At 54.1% G+C, this 22,072-nt stretch overlaps 2 protein-coding genes and 1 pseudogene across 4 annotated transcripts; 2 read left to right on the forward strand and 1 right to left on the reverse strand.

Annotated features, from left to right (window-relative positions):
• Positions 1-306: 306 nt before the first annotated feature.
• Positions 307-12,677, reverse strand: MATN4 (matrilin 4). 3 transcript variants are annotated; one of them, XM_045981750.1, is made up of 11 exons: positions 12,549-12,677; positions 10,074-10,187; positions 8,615-9,184; positions 7,767-7,889; positions 5,945-6,067; positions 5,730-5,852; positions 5,514-5,636; positions 3,805-4,218; positions 3,530-3,682; positions 753-860; positions 307-660 (listed from the first exon to the last, which is right to left on the reverse strand). In XM_045981750.1, the coding sequence occupies exons 2-11, from the start codon at positions 10,150-10,152 to the stop codon at positions 602-604; spliced, it is 1,875 nt and encodes a 624-aa protein (XP_045837706.1). In that variant the 5' UTR covers positions 10,153-10,187; positions 12,549-12,677; the 3' UTR covers positions 307-601. The 3 variants fall into 3 exon arrangements, with proteins under 3 accessions (XP_045837706.1, XP_045837707.1, XP_045837708.1); XM_045981751.1 differs by lacking the exon at positions 5,945-6,067; XM_045981752.1 differs by lacking the exons at positions 5,945-6,067; positions 7,767-7,889.
• RBPJL (recombination signal binding protein for immunoglobulin kappa J region like) lies at positions 11,281-21,539 on the forward strand. The gene is made up of 12 exons (XM_045980577.1): positions 11,281-11,302; positions 12,517-12,625; positions 13,931-14,056; positions 15,233-15,303; positions 15,474-15,589; positions 15,839-16,013; positions 17,859-17,996; positions 18,371-18,480; positions 18,784-18,936; positions 20,380-20,535; positions 20,655-20,758; positions 20,849-21,539. The coding sequence occupies exons 1-12, from the start codon at positions 11,281-11,283 to the stop codon at positions 21,120-21,122; spliced, it is 1,554 nt and encodes a 517-aa protein (XP_045836533.1). The 3' UTR covers positions 21,123-21,539.
• On the forward strand, positions 19,275-19,362 carry LOC123927371 (annotated as a pseudogene).
• Positions 21,540-22,072: the final 533 nt, after the last annotated feature.

The following is a 22,072-nucleotide window of genomic DNA, read 5'->3' on the forward strand; positions in this document are numbered from 1 at the left end:
AGCGCTCCATCCGCTGGGGGATGGAGGGGCGCAGTGTTGCTCAAACCCCAAGGGTGCGCGCTGAGCCCCTCCTCCCTTCCCGCAGCCCGCATAAGGAGCCGTCTGTTCGCGGCTGAATAAACAAGGGGGGAAAGCAGCGCTCAGCCCCCTGCCCCCCAGCCCGACACCCCCCCCCCCCCCCCCCCCCCCCCCCCCGCACAATGCGCCTTTCTCCGAGGAGCCGCCGCCCGGGCGCCGCCGGAGCGCGCTCGGTCTGTCCTCCCCTCCCCCTGGCGGCCCAGCAAGACCCACAAATCGACCCCGTGGAAACAAAACAAAAAAAGAAAATTTTTTTAAGAAAAAACAAAAAGAAATCCAACAAAGAACTGAGCGCAGCACGCAGCGAGGACGTGCGGACGTAGCGCCCCTCTCGGTTCCCCGCAGTTCGGCTTCTGGTCCAGGCGAGGCCAGCTCCAGCGCAGCGCTGGGAAGCCCGCCAGCGCCCCCTTCTCGACAGCCCAAGTCCTGCGGGCCCCCCCCCCCCCCCCGGTGCCCCGACGGCGCCCCGAAGGCACAGTCCGCGGGGCCGCGCTCCTGCCCGGCTCCCGGCCACCGGCGGCCCTCACTTCTGGGTGGCCAGCTGGTTCTCCAGATCCTCCAGGCGCGCCGTCAGCTGGGCCAGTGAGCGGTTAAGGAAGCCGCTGGGGGTCTCGGGGGTTCCTACACCCCTCGCTCCAGCCCAGGCCCCGCTCCCCTCCGGCCTCAAAGGATATGGTTCTGCGTCAGCTTCTCGAGCGCCCCCAGCGTGCGGCCCTGGAACTCCACGAGGTTTTCGCATTCGCAGGGACTTTGAAGCTCTGTGCCTGCGCCGATGCCCTCCTCTGCCAGCGGGGCACAGAGAGTCGGGGGAATGAGAATCTGCAGGAGGACCAGCCGGCCCTGGCAAGGCCCTCGATACACCTCCACCCGCCTGTGGCTGAGTATGTGGGCTTCGGATTCAAACAGACCTGGGGTGAATACCAGCTAGGCAGGCGTGAGATACTGCAAAACTCACGCAACCTTTCTAAGCCTGAGTTTCCTTGTGTGTAAAAATGGGTACAGTGGGAAACCTATTTATTGGTGGTGCTGAGGATTCTGTGGGGGGGGTGTGTGTGTTTGTGTGTGTGTGTGTGAACATCTTAGAAGCGTATTTCTCAAACCTTAGTGCTCTTTGGAATCACCAGATCTTGTTAAAATACCGATTCTGATTCTGAATGGTCAAAGAGCTGAGACTCCACATTTCTAATTAGCTACCGAGTGATGCTGGTGTGCTGGTCTGTGGACCCCACTTTGAGTAGCGAGAGTCCAAACGACAGCGGCACTCTCCAAATGAAACTTCATGCGGTGATGGGAATCTCCTGTTTCTGGTCTGGCCAGTGCCATACCCACAAGCCACGTGCAGCTGTTTAACATTTGAAATGTGGCTAATATGATTAAAGAAATAAAATTTTGAACTTTTTAAATTAACTTAAGTGGGTACCTGTACCTTATTAGTGAGGGAAGATCTAGTGTGTTCCTAGTTCAAGTATATACATTGTGTATTTCAATTAGACCAGTAATTCTCTAAGTGTGGTCCCTGGACCAGCACCATCAGTATCCCCTAGAAAGTTATTAGAAATACAAATTATCAGACTCCACCTCAGACCTACCGAATCACAAATTCTGGGGTTGGAGTCCAGCAAATGGTGTTTTAACAAACCCTCCAGCTGAATCTGATCCACACTGATGTTTAAAAAACACTGATCCAGGGTTGCCTGGGTGGCTCAGTCCGTTAAGCATCTGCATTCGCCCCAGGTCATGATCTCAGGATTGAGCTTTGCATCAGGCTCCCTGCTCATCAAGGACTGTTTCTTCCTCTGCGTCTACCTCTCACCCGTGCTCTCTCTCCCTCAAATAAATAAATAAAATCTTAAAAAAAAAAAAAAAGTAAAAACCACTGATCCAAACAAGCAAACAAAAACCAGTGATCCAACTCTATTTCCGCACACATTTCAACATTCCTGAAATCAAAATATGTGCCTTACAATTAAATCTGGCACCTGTTTTTTCTTAGCGTTATATAAAATAATGGAAAGTCTTACAATGGACGGTATCTTAGACTCACCAAAATTTTGTAAACGTGTGCCCTTTCTCATATAATAGCACAATGCCTTCACAAAAGAGTTGTTCTTATGATTTAAGAGCGATTTCTTAGTCTAGCTGGACCCTTAGCAGATTGCTGTATGATAGGTCGTCAATGGTACTGATAAGGTCCTGCAAAGATGCCTATCTTCACAACTGGGGAAACCAAGGGCCAGAGAAAGGGGAAGATCTGCCCAAGATCACACAGCCAATTGGTGAAGAGCCTCAGCCACAGACCCCAGATTTCTTTTAGAATTTTAGAGCTGGAAGCAAGCTTGGGCAGCCAGGGCCTGCCCCTGTTGCAGAAGAGGGAAGTTATGGTAGGGGTGGAGGTTAAGTGACTTGCCCAAAGTCACACTGCAGGGGACATAAGCTTCAGGACAGGAAAGGCCCTGACAGAGCAGCTAATCCAGTGCTTCCACAATACTCTAGCGAATTATTAGAGTTGGCCTGGAGAGAGAGGAAGAGGGACAGAGGTAGGTAGGTGTGTATGTGTATTATGTATAAGCACAGACATACACCTGGGTGTTTACATGTGTATATACACAGATGTGTATGTATATACATATGTTTTTATGTATATGTATATGCATATGTATTTTATATATGTATGTATATGTGTGTACATATATATTTTTAAAGGTTTTTTTTTTTTTAATTACAGATTCTCTAGGCCAGCCCAGCTCTACTGAACCTAGCTCTGGAGGGGCCTGGTAATGTGAAAGAGTCACATCTGGCCCGGGTTAGAGTCTGAAGACTCTGTGGTAAAAATTACCCCCCGAGAAGTTCCCTATATGACCTGTGGAGTACCGTATACAGGTTCAACAGCCCGCTTCTCCTCCGCAGAGAGAGTTGGTCCCTTTTTCCTCCACTGAGCACCAGTTGAAGTAGAGGGACTGAATTTATGGGCGATATTGTAAAAACAAAACAAAACAAAATGTCTTTACAGACTCGAAACAGTCCTGTCACTTGGCCAGCTCCGTGTAGTTGAATTCCAACACGTTATAAAAGAACACGTGAGGGGACTCTGCTAGCAAGGACTCTGGCGTGCCTTGGGAAAAGTTTCCTCAAACTCCTGTGAACACCCGCTAATGTGAGGGGCAGGAAGCCAGCCCAGTCTAGCGCTTAGCTCTGACGTCCTTGGGAATCACCCAAGGGTCTGGTTAAAGTATAGAATCTGATTCTTTCGGTCTGGAAAGCTCTGGAAATGCTGCAGTTCTAACAAGCCACCAGGTGACAAGTCTGCCGCTGGTCCAGGGACCACACTTGGCATAACAAGGGTCCAACTAGTGAGTCCGACCCCCTGGTTATAACTCCACCAAGGGAACAGGGCTGGATAGGAGAGGAGAAGCTCGGAGGCTGAGCACTGAGTGAAGGCAGATGCGCTCACCCGGGCAGATGCTGCCTCTGAGGTTGTCCAGCAGGTGCGTCATGGTGCCAAAGTCGGGGGAGTAGGACACATGCAACTCTGCCGGTTCCGAGGCGATCTGCCGGAGCTCCTCCTCCACGGCCTTGCCCACGCCCACAGCGTACATGACGATGCCTACAGGGTCGGGGTTTGCGGGGGGGGGGGCAGGGGGACACAGGAGGCGCCCCAGGCCTCAGTTAAGACCCCCTTCCACCTCCCACCCAACCCCAGGCCAGTGCGTCCCGCGCCAAGCCCACCTTCCTCCTTGGCCCGTGCAGCCCACACCGAGATGTCATCCTGGGAGCGGCCGTCGGTGAAGACGAGGCCCACGCGAGGCACGTTGAGGGCACGGGGCCGTGCGCCCTGCGCCTCGGAGAAGCTGTGCTCCACCATGTGGCGCAGCGCCAGCCCGGTCATGGTACCACGCTCCATGTATTCCACGGCCAGGACCGCCTGCTTGACCTCGTCCGCGGTGCCGTAGCGGCCCAGCGGGAACTCGGTGCGCACGCGGCTCGAGAACTGCACCAGCCCCACGCGCGTGCCCTCGGGGGACACGTCCAGGAAGTCCACGATCTGGTTCACGAAGCGCTTCACCAGCTCGAAATTCTGCGGGCGCACGCTCTTGGAGCCATCGACGAGCAGAACCAGGTCCACGTGGCCTTCCCGGCACCCTGTACGGTGAGAAGAGCTTAAACTGGGGGCCCCATCCTGCGCTGGTAGCTGCCATCTACCCTCCTGATCATTCACGTTTATTACATAACGGGTACCATGTGTGAAGTCCTTCCTGTGCCAGGCACTGTACTAGATAATAATGGTAATAATAATAAATTTTAAAAACTTTATGACAATAATAAATGTATCAAAATAATATACATTGAAAAACATATGTCGTTAATATATAAACAATCACAACAATAAATAAAAACAAAAACATTATTATTTGACAGCTTACTGTGTGCCAGGAATTGGGCTAGGTGATTCATATATTTTTTTCTCAATCCTCCCAATAATCTTAGGTATTATCCTCACTTTATATAACCTTAGGTTCGAAGGATAATTTGCTCCAGACTCCATAGCTAATAGTGACTGATCAGGATTTGAAACCAGCTCAGTCTGACCCCAAAACCCATGCTCCTAAAACACTCTACAAAGTTACCTCCCCTGTTCTGATTTGGGGACTTCGCTAGGCCCTGAAGGGGGTTCAACAATAAATTAACACAACTGGGATCCTAAGGAAATCAGGCCAGAACAGAGCTGTCAGACATGCCCTATGCTACAGCCAAGGAAAGTGCTAGAAGAGGGGCATTTAGGGAGCCCAAGGTAGGAATAATTCTCTCTTCCTGGAGTTGGGCAGGAAGGTTGCCTCGAGGTGGTAACATCTCATTTTTTCTTCCAGGAGGAACAGCTGTGCTAGGAAACCTGCTGACCAGGTTGGCTGAGATGGGGTGAGGCAGTGGTTTCAAAATTTTGATCGCACCCCCATAGTCGCAATCATAGTACAACATGACACCCTTCAGATCCGCATGTATAATTAAATTTCATGAAACAATATTCTTTCCACATGCAGTAAGCTCTATTTTCTCCTTTAAAAAAAAAAAAAACTATTTTGATTTCATTATCCACTAAGGTGGCTGCACCCACCATCTGAAAAACTCAAGGGTAAGGCATCTGAACTCGGGGTAGGCACTGGCAAGCCCAGAAGACTCTCGAGCGAGGGAGAAATAGGAGCAAATGTGTACTTTTGATATTAACCAGGACAGCAGGGTAGAAGATGGAGGGGAAAGAGATGGAGGTAGGACACAGCACACCCTCCACCCCCACCCCACCGTCACCAACACTCACACATTCCCAGCACACTCTTGAGCCACAAAATCAAGGATGCTTGGAATGTGGGCGGGGAGCAGGGGGGGGAGAAGGGCGGGGGGGGGTCAGGGGCAGACAGAACACCCTCCCACCCGTCACTCACGGTTGCAGCTCTTGCCATCTGCCTGGAGTTGCTGGCCCTCGGGGCACAAGCAGCGGTAAGAGAGGCCCTCACTCACACACTGGAACTCACATCCATGGTCTACACCATTGCAGAGGTCCCGGGCTTCAAGGAGAGATGAGTCAGGATGGATCAGGGTGGGCTTCACCAGCCAAGATCCCTTGCCCCTCTGCATAAACACAAGAGACCCCTCCTCACCCTGACAGCTCCTCCCATCGGGCAGCAAGTCGTGGCCCTCTCTGCAGTGGCACCGTGGCCCACCAAAGGTGCTAACACACTCATGCTGGCAGCTGTGATTCCCAAAGCTGCAGTGGTCAACGGCTGGTGGGAAGAAAGAGAGAGAACAAGGTTTCGCTTCTGACTGGAGCCATCATGGACCTCAGTCCAGGATGCAAGGGGTGGGGCTCGCTCACCCCTGCAGCTTCTCTGGTCCTGCTGGAGTACAAAGCCAGCTTGGCAGCGACAGAAATAAGAACCTGGGGAGCTGATGCAGTGATGCTCACAGCCATGGGTCCTTTGAGCACACAGGTCAATGGCTGAGGAAGAGGTGAGGTCAGCACGTGCCCTGGGAGGGGCTGCACTTCTCAGCCCCAACAGAACGGTCATCTGAGGAGCTTTTCAAAAATACCTATGCCTGGGCCCCAACCTCCCAAGATCCTGACTTAATTAGTCTGGGGTGGTACCCAGGCATCTCCGATTTCCTAGTGGACCAGGTGGCTCTCCTGACTCAAAACCCAGCTGCCTCCTAACATGCCCCTTACTAAGCCAGGCATAAGAACCAGAATTGACAATTGCAGAAGACAGGGCCCCTGCCCTCAAGATGTTCACTGACACAGAGGAGGACCAGGCTCTGCCACTACCTACTGAGCCTCCATTTCCCCATCTGCAAAATGGGTATATAATGGAAGAGTGCAATCACTATTTACTATTTAAGGAGGGTGAACTATTATTGCCTGCTGAGTATCTTGATGGTTGAGATGTGCAAAGATAGCCCAGAGTTGAGCTGGAAAATAGGAACTGGGAAGATACAGATTGCCGTGCAAGAAAAAAGTGAGAATTTGGGGTTCCTAGAAAAGAGATGGGAGTGGAGAGAGGAAGAACAAGAGAGGGAGAGTGTGAGCATGAGTTCCTGCGTGGACTGAGGTTGCCAGCGAAAAAATCACTTCTAATGGGGCGACAGGACTTCGGGGATCAAGGGTGTCTAATGTTCAATTATCAATAGTGGATGTTTCTTTCATGTGTGTATGTTTGACTTTACTTAGATGTAACTCACACCTCTGTCCGCCCCCATCTTTAGTAAAATGGACATATGCACAACTTACATGTACACACACATGTCCTTGTGTGCACAAGGGTGCAAATCAAAGAGGCTGATTTACATGCATAAAACAAGAAAAGCATGTGCGGGTTGAGAGATTGAGTGAGAGCCCAGAAGTTCAGAGTGAGAGGTGACCATAGAATGTAAGCACTTGGGGAATTCCCAGAGATGTTGGGGAAAGATTCAAATGTGCAGAAGTCATCACATGAGGCTTCAAGCCAGCCTTTTCTAAGTTCTGGAAACAAGAAGACCCCAGCTGACATCTGCATTATTGGGAACATGTGACTTCTTTTCCCCAGTTGTCGTGAGATTGAGAGTTGATATACGGAAAGCTTCAAGTGCATTGTCTAATACTAAATCGGTACTCTGTGAATGTTAGCTGCCATCATGATCAAAGGAGTGGACACATACACACAAAAAAGCAAATTCCATTTGTATAAGGGAGTCAGAGTGTGCCCGAGCTTTTCAGAAGACAAAAATGAAGAACCAGGCCTTGAAGCATTTGCAGAAAGAAGTAGCAAGGGCAGCCCAGAACGAGATGAGATGGAGAAGCAGAAATGAACTGTGTATATAGAGGTATAGGGAGGAGTATGGAGACCCTAACTGAAGACCCCAACAGTGAGTGTCTAACTAACAGAAACAGTACGAAGATATCCATGTGAGAATTCACAAACAAGTTCGGGAGGCCAGGTAGGAGATACGCCTGAAATAAGGGAAAGAATGATGTAAAAAGCACACTTAACTGTGGGGTCAAGATTTCATCAAGGAATTGTGTGGCCACAGGCAATACTGTTCCTTTCTTGGACCCATAAAGTAAGGGCACTGAACTTTTACTTCCAAAAGCCCTTCCAGACTCTTTGGTCTGATCCTGGGGCAATAGGGAGCCACAGAAGACCCAGGGCAGGGGCAGCTCTCACCCAAACAGCTCTTGTTATCTGCAGCTAGCTGGTAGCCAGGATTGCAGGCACAGTGGAACGTGCCCGGGGTGCTGACACATTGGTGCTGGCAGCCGTGTCCCCCCTCAGCACACAGATCCTTTCCTGAGGACACACAACAGTAGAATCAGCCACGGACAGATGGGCAGAACCCTCCAACAAGAAAAAGCTGGGTGGGGTCAGAGGCAGGCACCAAACTCAACTACAACTTTAGAGGGGACAAGTCTCATTTGAGAGGGCCAGTCCAGATGGGAGGGCTTAGAGAAAGAACAGAGCCTGTGTAGCTCCCATGAATAGGCTCAGAAGGGGTCACGGGCTAAATGCGTCAATGGATAGTGCAGGATTGCTCGGAGACAAGACAGAGGAGGTGGAGAGGTACTAAATCAAGGTGGGTGAATTAATTCAAGGTGTGACGAGACCAGACCTGCGGCAGTGTGGGAGGAACTAAAGTGACAGTGGGCGGGGCCATGCCCACGTGGGCGGGACATGACTCTTCTGGGTGGGCGATTGTTCTCAGCTTCGAAAGGCGGTGCTTTTTGTGTCGAGGGCGATTTTGGAGTTTGACCTTAGGCCTGTGGTAAACCACAATAGCTGATCCGGGTGAGCAGGCACGCTAAATGTTGTTTCTTGTGGGCGAAGCCTAAGCAAAAGCGGGCAGAGCTGGAATTTGAAACAGCCTGCGGCAACCCGGCGCCTCTCCACCATCTGGTGGGCGGAGCTCATGCAAGAGTGGGCGGCGCCTCCCGGGACGGAATGTTATTTACTTGGAGGGAAGCCGCATCTAAGCCGCTGGGGAGTGTGCGCCGCGCTCCAGCGATCCCCTAACTTACCACACAGCCGGCCCTGGAACTGCAGGCCAAACTCCTGGATAAGATCGAAGGACTCAACGAGGAAGACGTGCTCGTCCAGCGGGGGAGACGCCATGGCCCGCAGGGAGCCCACGTCGGCGCGCTGCACACCCACCGCGTAGATCTCGATGCCCCGGGCGCGCGCCTGCGCCGCCACCTCAGCCACGCGATCCTGGGGCCGCCCGTCGGTCACGATGACAGCGACGCGCGGCACGCGCGCCTCCGGCGGGCGCGCGCCCTCGGCCACACTGAAGGCCACGTTCATGGCGTACTGGATTGCCAGCCCGGTCATGGTGCCCTGAGCTAGCGGCACCAGCGCGCGGATGGCGCGCTCCATGTCCTCGCGTCGCGAGAAGGCGCCGAGTGGGAAGACGCTCTGCACTTGACTCGAGTACTGGATCACGCCGACGCGCGTGGCATTAGGCCCCACGTCCAGGCCGCGGAGGAGGCCCACCAGGAACTGCCGCATGGTCTCGAACTCAAAGGGGCGCACGCTGCGCGAGCTGTCAATCACGAACACCAAATCCAGGGGTCCTGTCCGACACCTGGGACCTTCGAGGAGATCAGGAAGGACTTTCCTAGGTCTGCAAAACCTCATCTTGGAGGAGATCCCCAAGAAACCGAGGGCGAAATGGTGCCATCCCAGGGGTAACAGTGCCTAGCGCAGAATTAACCTAGCAAATGCGAGTTAGATACATTCACCTAGCATTTGCTAAGGGCCTGAGCCAGATTTCCCCCAATTCTCTATCCTACAGCTCTTAGGGCTGTTCTGAGGAGGTATTCTACAATTCGGGAGTAGGTGAAGGGATGTGGCAATCTCAAATGTCCATAGGGACCAGGCAGGCAACATAAATGAGTGAACTGGTTGGGTTAGGCTGGGGGACACCCGTATCCCTCCTACGGCCAAATGTGGACCCCAAGTTAACAGATCCTTGGATTTTTCAAGAGAAGTCCCAAATCGGGATTTGTATGTGAAGTCTCCTGATTTTTTAATTAACTTTTTAGAATTAGGGGCGCTTGCGTGGCTCAGTGGGTTAAATAAAGCCTTTGCCTTTGGCTCTGGTCATCATCCCAGGGGCCTGGGATAGAGCCCCCAAAATGGGGCTCTCTGCTCAGCAGGGAGCCTGCTTCCTCCTCTCTCTCTGCCTGCCTCTCTGCATTCTTGTGATCTCTGTCTGTCAAATAAATAAATAAAATCTTTAAAAAATTAAATTAAACACCAATGGACAGTTTTGCATGAGCACCTCTAAGCCACATCCTACAGATAAGGAAAACTGAGTCCCAGAGAGGGGAAGCTGTGAACTAGAACCCCGCCCCTTTATGATTTCAGAACCTTTGTTTTTTCTCTCCCCAACAGACCTAGCAGAAGAAGATGGAGAAGGAGAAGGAGAATCAGCTTTTGCTCCCTTCCCCCTGTTGGTGAGGGCTGAGTCCCACTCACCTGCAAACTGGAGCTGGGTTTCCCAGGGCTGGAGAAAAAGCAGCAACATGAGCAGTGGCAAGCACAGAAGGCCCCTCATGGTGCTTGAGTGGCAGGGAACAGAAGTGTTGGAGCCTGGAGGGTATAAGGAAAAAAGCAAAGCAATAATGTTTACGGAACTCTTATTCTGGGTGATGGGCACTTGGAGGGGGAGAAGGATTATGGTTTTTTTTTTTTTTTTTTTTTTTTTTTTTTTTTTTTTTTTTACTAATCTCTCTACCTTTGTGTATGTTTGAAATTTGTCGTAATAAAAAAATATTGCATTTACAGTATTGGGCAATACAAGGAATTCTACTCTGCCGAATTGCAGAATAGTAAATACACAGAAAGTAGATTTTAAAAATAAAACATTTAAAAAGAAAAGACCCTCTAAAAGAAACAAAAACAAAAATAAATGAAAAAGAAAAAAGACCTTTCTGAATACCGAGCACCGTGTTAAGACTTCTTATGCACTCGGACATTTAATCTTCTTGGCAATTCTATGAGACTAAGACCGTTATTGTTCCCATTGTACAGATACGGAAACAGGCTCAGAAAAGGTAAACTCTGGTACCCAAAGTCGCTTGGCAAGAAAGTGGCTCACCACGATACAGTCCTATGCTGAAGCGGTTCCAAAAACCAGCGGCGTGTTCCCCTCCGCGCGCTCTCCTCCGGGTGGAACCTCTGCAGACTCCCCAAAGGCAGCCACTCCCCCTCCTCGCCCCCTTCCCCTCCTCACATAAGGCTCTTCTGTGTGGCCGTCCTTCCAACACACGCACGCGCGCACACACACGAACGTACACACTCAAACATGCACCGCCAAGCCTCTGGCCGCCGGGGAGAGCCGCGCCCTTTCACGGGTCTGTGGGGGTTGGGGACCCGCAGCACCGAGGCCAAAACCCACCGCGCCAAGTTTGGCGCCTCCGCTTCCCTCTTGCTCTCAGGAGAGGCCGCCAGGGGACGTCTTCCTGGGTCTGGCTGCGTTGGTTAGGTGGCCGTGGGAAGCCCACATCTGCCTAGCAGGTGCCCCTGCCCAGAGCAAACAGTGGCCGGGAGCCCGGAGGCCTTGGAGATAAGCCCGGGGCAGGATATATCCCGCACAAGGGCCAGGAAGCAGGGGCGCGCAGGGTTCCGGGGACAGCTGCGTTGGATGAGCCCAGAGGGCGGTGAGTGGGGCCCGAGTGTGGCCATGGACCCTGTACGGGCAACAGGTGAGCGCTCACTCTTCCACTATCCTTGGCGACGGCCCTCGATAATCCCGAAGGATTCCCGTGTACAGATGGGAAAACTGAGGCCCAAGAAGGCTGCCCGCCGAGCTGCAAAGGAACCTGCGACTAGAACCCGGGACTCCTGGCTTCCCTTCTCCCTTCTGGGCTGCTTGGCTGCCTAGCAACCTGGCGCCTAAGAGTCACTAAACCTCTTTTCCTTACCTCTCCTCCTACTGCTCTGTACCCCGCCCCACCCCCGCCCCATGCTGAAGCTGCCTTAGCCATTTTTCTGTTGCTTGTTTCTTGGCAGAGAGGACCAGCTGCCTTAAGCCAACCGCAGCCCCTCTACCCCCCTCCCCCAATTCCGTGAATGGGCCTATTCTGAGCAAGGTCGGGTGCCTACAGCTCGCTCACTCCAGGCGGCCTTTCCGACCCGGATCCTCTCCGCCCTCGCCTTTCAGGCCTAGTAGAAGAACAAAAGTCCCTCTGGCAGGGCCTGTGGAGGGAGGTTGAGTAAGCCAGATGTGTCAGCTGCCGCTGGAAACTGGAGGGTGCGGAAGGCCTTCCCTCGCTTGGGCCATAGCCAGGCCCAGCACCTCTGGGGCGCGAGAGGCCCAAGAGAAGGGACCTTTGCCACCTCCCATTCTTCCCCACCTGCAGAAGCCTCAGGGGCCCCAAATCTTGATTAAGATTCCCCCTTATCCTGCTCTTGGCCTGAGCCCACGTCTGGCCCCCACCACCACCCCAGAAATCCTAGAGAGTTAAAATAGCGACTGCCTCAAAGCCCATCACCTTTCCAACCCTCTCATTCCACGGAGGGGGAAGTAAGGTCCAGAGACTAGTGTCTTGCCCAAAGTCACACAGTAGTGTGGTGACAGGTCTGACACTAGGGCCCTGCACTCCTCTGAGGGCTTAATCCTAAAGTTGGGAAGATTCGGAAATGCCTGAGGGTAGGGAGACCGGGATCCAAAGAGGGAGAGGTCTGTGAAGAACCCCTCGAGAGTTGGCTGAAGAATTAACACCGCGGGGACGTTCTTGGCGGTTCCTCGAGGGAAGCGATTGGATGGAAGTCCCCCTACCCATGGTGGCCTTGTTGGTGGAGGTTGAACTTGGAAAGGACCCCACAGAAATGAGGAAGGGCACTGCGAGTCAGATGGGGGCTCCGTCAGTGGTAAAACACGGTCGCCCGGTCTGGCTTGACGCCTGCTCCCCCGCAGACCCCTCAGCGCCCCCAGGCCCTTTGACTCACCTGAGCCTGCCGGACAGCTCGGAGGCGCGGCCGCAGAGCGGAGCCCACGGGCGGAGCCTCCCGGGCAATTGGACCAGGTAACGGCGCAGGCAGCGTGCCCGAGGTGGGGACTGCCAGGCGGCTGGAGCGAGCCGAGGCGGCGGCCGCATTTAACCCGGGGCTGGCGGTGGGGAGGGGGAGCGCGGGCAGCGACCCCTCCCACCGGCAGCGAGCGCTCCCCTTTCCTCCGAGGGCTGGGGCGGGGCCAGCGCGGCGCCCCTGCTCCTGCCACCCCGGGAGCCTGCGGCGCGAGCTGCGGGGTGGGAATTCGGCTCCCAGCGGGAGGCTGGGGGGCTCCGCTGTCGGCCGCGGGAATGTGTCGGAAGCCTCTGAGGCCCTTCCCGGAGTAGAGCCCCAGGGGGCGGAGCGGGGCCTGGCTCCCGCGGCCGGCTGCCGGGTCCTGCTTTCGAGGGCGCGGCCCGGCTCCTGCCCTGCGCTGCCCCCTCCAGGAGGGAGGAGAAACCCCGGACTCTGGTCCTGCGCAAGGGTGAAGGGTTCAGAAGGGCGGCCGCAGGGTCATGGCTCCCCAGGCCCCATCTGCTGGTGGTCCCTCAAATCTTTGCCCTCGCAGACTCCCCCACCGGATCTCTGCTATTGCTCAAGTCCTGGGCCCACCCACCACCCTCCCTCCTCAAAACCCCCAGGCCGCTGGACTCTGACTGGCCCAGTCCCTTGATTATGGAAGTCCTGTAATTACGGAAAGGAAGGTTACGACAGTAACAGGCCCCTTCTCTCTCGAGAAAGGGGGTTAGGAGGGGTGCTTTGACCCCTGATGGACTCAAATGTTCCCCCCAGGATCCTGGGGACACTTGGGGGGAGCTTCCATGTTTCCAAGCTTCTGAGGAAAAGCAAGAGAGCACTCTGGGCCCCGGGGATCCAGCAAAACTCTTCTCCTCCGCATCAAGCTGTCACTGGGGTGGGCCTCCTCAAAGTGGAGGGAAACCATGCACCCTCCCATACTCAGTCTCCATCCCAAGGCGGGCACAAGCGTGGCCTTTGTGCCGCTGGGGCCTCTCCCCAGTGCTTCAGGCTGCACGAGGCAAGGGCACGACGCCAGACCTGCGGAGTGGTGCCTGGGTGGTCCTGGTGGGCGGTGGGTTCCGTTTGGCCTCATTGAGTACCTGGCAACCTAAATATTTAACCCATGACTTACACCCAAATCCCCTCTCTTGCCTAACGCTTCCCCTCCCTGATCCCCTGTGGGGCCGGAGCGGGGAGGGGAGCAGAACTAAATTAGTCCCTCACCGCCCATGCATTGCATTTCATTCAACCTGCTTGCTGGGGCCAATGCCCGCTCTCCCCTAAAAATCGCTGCTGCCCCGCCGGTCTGCCCCCACTCCCAGGTCCTCCCCAGAGCGCGTCACGGCCCTGAGGGAAGGCGTGCGCCAGTGCCTGCAGCAACAGGGTGCACAGACTGTGCGGATCCTGCACGCCAAGGTGGCCCAGAAGTCCTACGGAAATGAGAAGCGGTAGGTGCCTCAGCGGCCCCTCCAAGCAGCCACCTTCCACTCTGTGCTTGCCTCCCAGTTTGGTGCCTTTTAGAACCCTGGGAAGGACTCAGGGCTCAACTTTTGGCCAATCACGAGTCTTTTTCATCAGCTCCTACTAGCTCCCACTTTGGAACTTCCCTGTGAATCTAGTCCCCACTCACTCATCCATCCATCCATTCATTACTTCTGTCATTCACGAACGACTTAGTGGATGTTTATCAGGTGCCAGGCTCGCTGGACAGCACTGGGCCCAGCACATAACAGCTCCAGATGCCAGGTACAGCCCCTGCTCTCAAGGCATCTTCACTGTAGTGGGCAAGAGACGGACCACAAACTCCCCACAGATCAGTGATCAAGATCCTTCCAGATCGTGAGAAGAGCTAGAGGAGTGACAGAATAGCATAATGTAGCAGAAACCGAAGTGTGGGGACACTTGAGCTAGAAATGTCAAGATGGTGGGCAGGCCTTTTAAGCAGGTGACAGCTGAACTGAGACGAACATGAAAGAGACTCCAGACTGGAGAAAATCCAGGAGAAGTGTGCTCCCATTAACAAGAAATGAAAATGCGCACACCTTGAAGCTGTACCAGCTTGGCCTATTCTGGTGCAAAAGAAGTCAGAGGGGCTGGAATTAGAAAAGGAGAGCGATGTTACAGGGAATCAAGTCAGAGAGGTAAAGCGGGGGTCACAATACGTGAGGAGTTCGAATTTAAACCACCAAGGGGTTTTAGGAAGAAAAGCAACATGATTGACTAGTACTTTTAAAGAAAGGAAAAGACAATGTGACTGCTTTGTGCAAAGCAGGTTGGGGGGGGGGGGTGGAAGCGGAGAGAGCCACGGAAGGCTGATGCTGCAATCCAGGCAAAATTGACAGCCATTGGGATTAAGGTGGAGGTCGTTAAGAGACCCTTGGATTCTGGATGTGTTTTGAATGTGGAGGAGACAGGACTGATTAATGGGTTGAGTGCAAGAAGTGATAAAAGAAGGTTCAGATGTTAATGGGGTCCACAGTCATGAAGAAGCTCCGGGAGGGCGGTGGGAAAGGTAGAGGAACCATCAAGGATCCTGCCCCATTGATGCTGCCTTTGAGAAGTCTAGAGACGGTCAAGTGGGGGACGGACGTGCGAGTCCAGCGCTTGTTTGCATGTTTCCGCAGGTTCTTCTGCCCCCCGCCCTGTGTCTACCTCGCAGGTCCCGGCTGGAGGGTGAAGCCAGTGCAGGGCCAAGGTAAGAGCGGACTCCTGAGCTGCCGGGCGCCTCCCCCTGCTGGGGGACTGCGCGGCGGGGCCTGGGAGCCGGGCGGGTCGCAGGCACAGTGTCGCCGCGCCCTCTGGCGGCGAGGACTCAGCTTGCCTGCCACCTGAGTCCTTCCAGAGCCCGCTCGCGTCCCTTTCCAGCCCACCAAGCAGGGGAAACCGGACCCACGGTCTGCGGTTACATGGGACTGGACGGCGCGTCCGGCAGCGCCGCCGAGACGCAAAAGTTGAATTTCGAAGAGCAGCCGGACTCCAGGGTGAGAGCGCACGGGACAAGGTCCGATTCCTGCTCCCATCCCTGCCCCTCCCTCGGCGGGGAGGGGTCCTTTACACCCAGCACCCTCCCCGAAGAAGCCAAGAGATAGGCAGAGAGGCGGGAGGACCGGGGCTCTGCCTCGAGGGTGATCCCGGGAGCTGGGATCGTGGGGCTTCATGTCACGTCTGATGGGGCAGACCTGGTGGCGGAGAGCTGGGATGAGACCGCCCCGCGCCCGCGCACCCCGTAGGAATTCGGTTGCGCCAAGACCCTGTACATCTCGGACGCAGACAAGAGGAAGCACTTCCGACTGGTGCTGCGGCTGGTGCACAGAGGGGGCCGAGAGCTGGGCACCTTCCACAGCCGCCACATCAAGGTCATCTCGAAGCCCTCGCAGAAGAAGCAGTCGCTGAAAAACACCGACCGTGAGCCGGGCGGGGCGTGAGCGCCGGGCAGGGCGGGGAAGGGCCACCAGGTCTGGAGCGGCGGAACTGAGGAGGGCGGAGGCCTAGACTGGAGGGGTGGGGCCAGAGCGGGGGAGGTGGAGCCTGGGCCGAGAGAGGGGCGGGGCCTGGGGGAGCAGGTGCGGCTGAGGTCCGAGAAAGAGAAGCTAGGGGAGCAGAGAGGAAAGAGGACAGAGCCCAGACCCTGGAAAAGGAGGCGGCAGGGGGCGTTCAGAGCAGACAAAAATGGCGGGCCGGTGCTGAGCTAAAGACAAATTAATTAAAAGTGACGGAAATTTAGTCAAAAGTACCAATTCAGTGCCTGGTGTAGGCCTGGCTCTGTTCTAGCTGCCGCGTCCCTGTAAAGAAAGGACAAGTGTCTGTTCTGAAGGAACCCACCGCCTAGCAGGGGAGAAGGACACACATCAATTATCAAAGAGACAGTTTGAAATAAGTACTGCCTTAGATGCCAAGTGACAAATCCCAGGGCTGGGGGCTTTGAGAAGGGGGTGGTGCTGAAAAACAATGATGACATCACCACTACAATGGCAGGGAGGTGGGGGAAGACCTAGGGGAAGGTGGAGCTTTCCTGGCCAACATTAACACGAATCATCCTATTTGATATTCATCGTGTCCCTCTGAAGTGGGTACTATCATTGTTCCTATGTCAGGGATGAGGAAAATGAGGTCTGGAACATTCATCCATTCATGTAATGAACTCCTGGGGCCTATCACAATCCAGGTGACAATCCAGGTGAATCGGCTAAGATTGCCCCGCTAGGAAGAGACCCAGCCAGGATTTGAACTTGAGTCACTGTGCCTCCAGAGCCCAGCTCCTGTCCCTACCTTGTATTCACTTTCTGTCTGTTAAAAAAAAAAAAAAACCTGTAGAACCTCTCAGACCCAGGCAAGGCTCTGTCCGGCCCTTGGTATCAGGTAGGTGCTATAGTGTGGTGGTTAGGAGTGCAGATTCTGAAGCTGGGTGGGTGGGTTTGAATTCTGACTCCGCTAGGCACCAGCCAGCCTTGTGATGTGGAGAAGGTAGCTCTCCTGAATAGAGATAATGTCTGCCCCAGAGCTCTGTTGAGAGAATCAAGTCAGCTAACACATAAAAAGCATTTAAAACAATACCTGACACACAACAAATGTTAGCTATCATCATTATCCAATGGACGGGAACTTGGACTAAGTATAAATTGAGCACCTAAGGTATGCCTAGCAGGCAAGAGAGGGAGATGACCCAGTGCTTTCTCCCCAGGTGGTCAGAGCTCAATCAGAAAACAAAACCATGGCTCTGAGCATGAGTGATAAGCAGGAAGAGATCAGTGCCAAGCCCTAGAAAGATCACACTGCTGTCTCACACCACATGATCTTTGCTTACGCAGGCCCTGAGCAATTCCTACCTACTTCCTGCTCCCCAGCTGAGAGTATAACTTCCTCCAGGATGCCCTCCTTCACCCAGCCTTACCACATCATTTTGAAATTTTATATATATGTCCCTCCTCTCTGAGAACGTGAACTCCTCCAGAGCAAAACTGGGTCTAATTCATCCTTTGGTGTCCAGTACCCGCCCGAAGGAAGGCACTTGGTGAACAGTTGGTAATATTACTTGCTGAACTGGAATGCCCAGGCAGCAAAGAAGGAACAGGCAAAAGTCCAAAAGCAGGACTACCACAGGTGCTAGGTAAATGACCATAAAATCAGCCCAGTGTGTCTAGGCCAGTGAGCATATGAGGGGACTGACACAGGGGACAGGGGACCAGAAACTGTCTGGCAAGTACAAGGAACCAAGCCAGGCTTGGGTGCTGATTTCACCTCCCCTCACAGTGTGCATATCCTCGGGCTCAAAGGTCTCTCTCTTCAACCGCCTGCGCTCCCAGACCGTGTCCACGCGCTACCTCTCTGTGGAGGACGGGGCCTTTGTGGCCAGCGCACGCCAGTGGGCTGCCTTCACACTCCACCTGGGTAACCACAGCAGCAGGCCCCGGGGCTGGGCGCTTCGCATGCATGAGTTCACGCCACCTTCCCTATAACCCCTTGAGAAAACTATACTTTGCCCATGGAATTAAGGCTTGCCCAAAATTCCCAGTGAGTCTGTGACTGGTCCAAGCCATTCTGGCTCCAATGTCCAGCCCTCTCCTCTCATCTCAAACCCGGTCCCAGGAGGAAACATTTTTTAAGATAGCCACAGAGGATCCCCTCCAGGACTGCATGCCGACCCTACCCACAAGACCCATGTGTGATGTGGGCTGGAGCTAGAGGCCAGGAGGGCAGGGTTGGGGGCAGAAGCTTGAAACCCCTGAAATCTTCCTTTCTTCTCTTCCCTCTTTTTACCCCAGCTGATGAACACAGTTCTCAGGGGGACTTCCCACCTCGAGAAGGCTATGTCCGCTATGGCTCCCTAGTGAAACTTGTCTGTACTGTCACAGGCATCACACTACCTCCAATGGTATGAGAAGGGAGGGCATACTTGGGGGGAGAGGGGAGGATCCCCACAGGTGCATATGGGAGGTGTGACCCACAAGGGCACGGCTAGAGGCTGAGAGCCCAAGACATAAAGACTCCTGTTCTCACTCTGGATACTCACTAGGGGCTTTGTTGGGCGGGATGGAGGTAAAGGATGGGCGGGGCGGGGCGCGGAGTAGGAGGAGCCTACCAGTGACCGCATGGCTATCGGATAGCGGGAAGCTAGCTGGGAGGGCAGCCTCTGGCCACCCAGGCACCTTACTGCCCTGCACCCCTTCCGTTATAGATCATCCGCAAAGTAGCCAAACAGTGCGCCCTCCTTGACGTGGACGAGCCCATCTCCCAACTGCACAAGTGTGCATTCCAGTTTCCTGGTGATCCTCCCGGAGGGGTGGGCACTTACTTATGCCTGGCTACAGACAAGGTGGTGCAATTCCAGGTGAGGGGTAGGGTACTGCCACCAAGCATCCCAGAAAGCCAGAACACAGAGAACCATAGGTCATAAGATCATCACCATCACGGCTGCTGCTTACCGAGCAACACTACCTCCCGTGGAATGTTGGAACCGCAGACTATCAGGACAGAATCCAAGAATGAAGAAAAAAATAGTAATGGTATCATTGAGTCATGCTCCTTCCCAGAGAATACTAAGAGTCATAGAATGTTTGGAGATAAGGTTATAGAATGAAACTTAAATTGGCAATAAGTAAAGTATTGAGTATTACTGTGCAGAGAGCATTAGAATCATAAAATGTTAAGCCATAGAAGTATAGAATGATCGCTTCTCGGCCTTTTGGCTAAGATCAAGTGCAGAATTATAGAATGTGGGAAATTACTATTATTATTATTTTAACTGCTACTATTATTATTATTAAGCAGTGTAACTCCCAAAAGAATATTGTTATAGAATGTTGAAATAAAATAATTATGTAGAAAATAACATTATTATTGAGCAATAATCTCTCCCAAAGAACTTTTTTAAAATGTAGAATAGGGGCGCCTGGGTGGCTCAGTGGGTTGAGCCTCTGCCTTCGGCTCAGGTCATGATCTCAGGGTCCTGGGATCGAGTCCCGCATTGGGCTCTCTGCTCAGTGGGGAGCCTGCTTCCCCTTCCCTCTCTGCCTGCTTCTCTGCCTACTTGAGATATTTCTCTCTCTGTGTCAAATAAATAAATAAAATCTTTAAAATAAATAAATAAACAAAATGTAGAATAGAATTGCACAATGTTAAAAAATAACATTCTAAAATCCTAAGAAAATGGGGCACCTGGGTGGCTCAGTGGGTTAAGCCTCTGCCTTCAGCTCAGGTCATGATCTCAGGGTCTTGGGTCGAGCGAGCCCCACATCGGGCTCTCTGCTCAGCAGGGAGCCTGCTTCCCCCTCTCTCCACCTGCCTCTCTGCCTGCTTGTGATCTCTCTCTGTGTCAAATAAATAAACAAATAAAATCTTTAAAAAATAAAATAAACAAGTAGAAAAGAAAATAGACTATTAGAGGGGCGCCTGGGTGGCTCAGTGGTTTAAGCCTCTGCCTTCGGCTCGGGTCATGATCTCAGGGTCCTGGGATCGAGCCCCGCATCGGGCTCTCTGCTCAGTGGGGAGCCTGCTTCTCCCTCTCTCTCTGCCTGCCTCTCTGCCTACTTGTGACCTCTCTCTGTCAAATAAATAAATAAAATATTTTAATAATAAAAAAAAAGAAAGAAAATAGACTATTAGAAACTAGCTAGTTCAGCGAACTTATTTGCCTCTGGGAACATAAGGGTCTTGTCCAAGCTCACAGGGCAGGTAAAACTCAGAGCCTAGGACTGGACCCCAGAAGGCAACGGCTCAGGCACTATGCTGGCTCCCTCATGCCGGTGGCCACCATTCCCTCGTCTCCTCGCAGGCCTCCCCCTGCCCCAAGGAGGCAAACAGGACACTGCTCAACGACAGCTCTTGCTGGACCATTATCGGCACCGAGGCAGTGGAGTTCTCCTTCAGCACCAGCCTGGCGTGGACGCGGGAGCCGGTCACTCCGGTGCCCCTCATCAGCACCCTGGAGGTGACTCTGGGCGCCGGCGGGCGCGGGCGGGCGGGGATCTGACTCAGGGTGCGGTGGAGGGGGGTGCGATGGAGAGGAGCAGGCTCTCGGCCACGGCACCCCCTCCCTTCCTCCCCCAGCTGAGTGGTGGGGGCGACGTGGCCACGCTGGAACTCCACGGTGAGAACTTCCACGCGGGGCTCAAGGTGTGGTTCGGGGACGTGGAGGCGGAAACCATGTACAGGTATAGCGGGCGCCTCCCTTGGGCCGCGGAGGATGGGGCGGGTGCGCGTCATCGGAATCACTGCAGCCTTAACCTCGGTGCCACCCCCAGAAGCCCGCGGTCCCTGGTGTGCGTCGTGCCCGACATAGCTGCCTTTGGCAGCGACTGGCGCTGGCTGCGTACACCCATCACTGTGCCCGTGAGCCTGGTGCGCGCCGATGGCCTCTTCTACCCCAGCGCCTTCTCCTTCACCTACACCCCGGAGTACAGCGCGAGGCCCGTCCCCCCGGGCGCCCCGGAGCCCGCCCCGGACGCCGACGCGCTGCTCGAGAGCATCCACCACGAGTTCACGCGCACCAACTTCCACCTTTTCATCCAGACTTAGGTCCCCGCCCACGGCCCGCTAGGGCCGTGTTCTGGCTCCCAGGCCCTGGCGCCTGCTCCTTTGCTGCCAAGTGAAGGCCAAAGCCTGGGTCTGGGGACGCTCTCGCCGTAGAAACTGGCACTCACTCGTCTTTGTATATCCAACAAGACATGACCTGAGTGATGCTGTGTGTCTGCGTCCAGACACGAGTGTGGCTTTCCCTGTGTTTGTCCGACTTTCTCTTTAAATCAAGCAATCAATCTCACTCTCTCTCTCTCTCCTGGAGTAACTATGCGCGGCTCCCTCCTTGTGTGTCCCTATCCCTCCTGCTTTGTCTCTCTCTCTTCCTCCAAGTCTCACTAGGATTTCACATACTCCCAGAGGTCAGGTCTAGCGTGTTTACCCTCCATGCAGTTGTGTCTCCTCTTAAAGAGAAGACACGTAGTGCCACCCACGCAGGCATGGAGCATGGGCTCCTGAGACACGTCCTGGAGCATCATGTCCTGTCTGGAGTGCTAGACCTGCTCTGGAATACCAACTGCCTAGAGCCCCGCGGCCTGCCCACAGCACTGGCTCTTTCCTGGGTCACTTGGAAATGCCTGGAGTGCTGGGGTCCACCTGGAGCAGTAGGTCACTGCTAGAGCACCGGGTCTTACCTGGAGCACTGGGCTCCCCCAGCACACCCAGTCCCACCTGGTCAGGTGCTTGCTGGAGCACCAGGTACGATCCTGAACACTGAACACTGCTTCCCATGGGAAGCACCAAGGCCCTCCTGGAGCGTGAGAATCCTGCCCTGGAGAGCTGGCTTCCACCCTGGAACCCAAAGGCCTGCCCCTCCTCAAACTTGCGATGGCTGGACCAGGCACAGTACCCTTGCCTGTGTCTGCTCTCTGGCCTATGACTTCAGTGCCTGGGACAGTGGTCAGGTCTTGCCATCTTAACTGTCCCCCCAGACACTTCTCTTGCAGATC

The sequence above is a fragment of the Meles meles genome, chromosome 16, assembly GCF_922984935.1.
Source record: "Meles meles chromosome 16, mMelMel3.1 paternal haplotype, whole genome shotgun sequence".
In the NCBI taxonomy this organism is placed as follows: Eukaryota; Metazoa; Chordata; class Mammalia; order Carnivora; family Mustelidae; genus Meles; species Meles meles.

What these genes read in the sequence shown, in the direction of transcription:
- MATN4 (XM_045981750.1), bottom strand. Translation starts at nt 10,152, where the DNA reads ATGAGGGGCCTTCTGTGCTTGCCACTGCTCATGTTGCTGCTTTTTCTC. An exon ending in GTTCCAGGGCCGGCTGTGTG is followed by an intron (nt 7,890 to 8,614) that starts GTAAGTTAGGGG and finishes GTGTGTCCTCAG; the next exon opens with GAAAGGATCTGTGTGCTGAG. An exon ending in AGATAACAAGAGCTGTTTGG is followed by an intron (nt 6,068 to 7,766) that starts GTGAGAGCTGCC and finishes CCTCTTCCTCAG; the next exon opens with CCATTGACCTGTGTGCTCAA.
- RBPJL (XM_045980577.1), top strand. Translation starts at nt 11,281, where the DNA reads ATGGACCCTGTACGGGCAACAG. An exon ending in ACAAGGTGGTGCAATTCCAG is followed by an intron (nt 18,937 to 20,379) that starts GTGAGGGGTAGG and finishes GTCTCCTCGCAG; the next exon opens with GCCTCCCCCTGCCCCAAGGA. An exon ending in CCCTCATCAGCACCCTGGAG is followed by an intron (nt 20,536 to 20,654) that starts GTGACTCTGGGC and finishes TTCCTCCCCCAG; the next exon opens with CTGAGTGGTGGGGGCGACGT.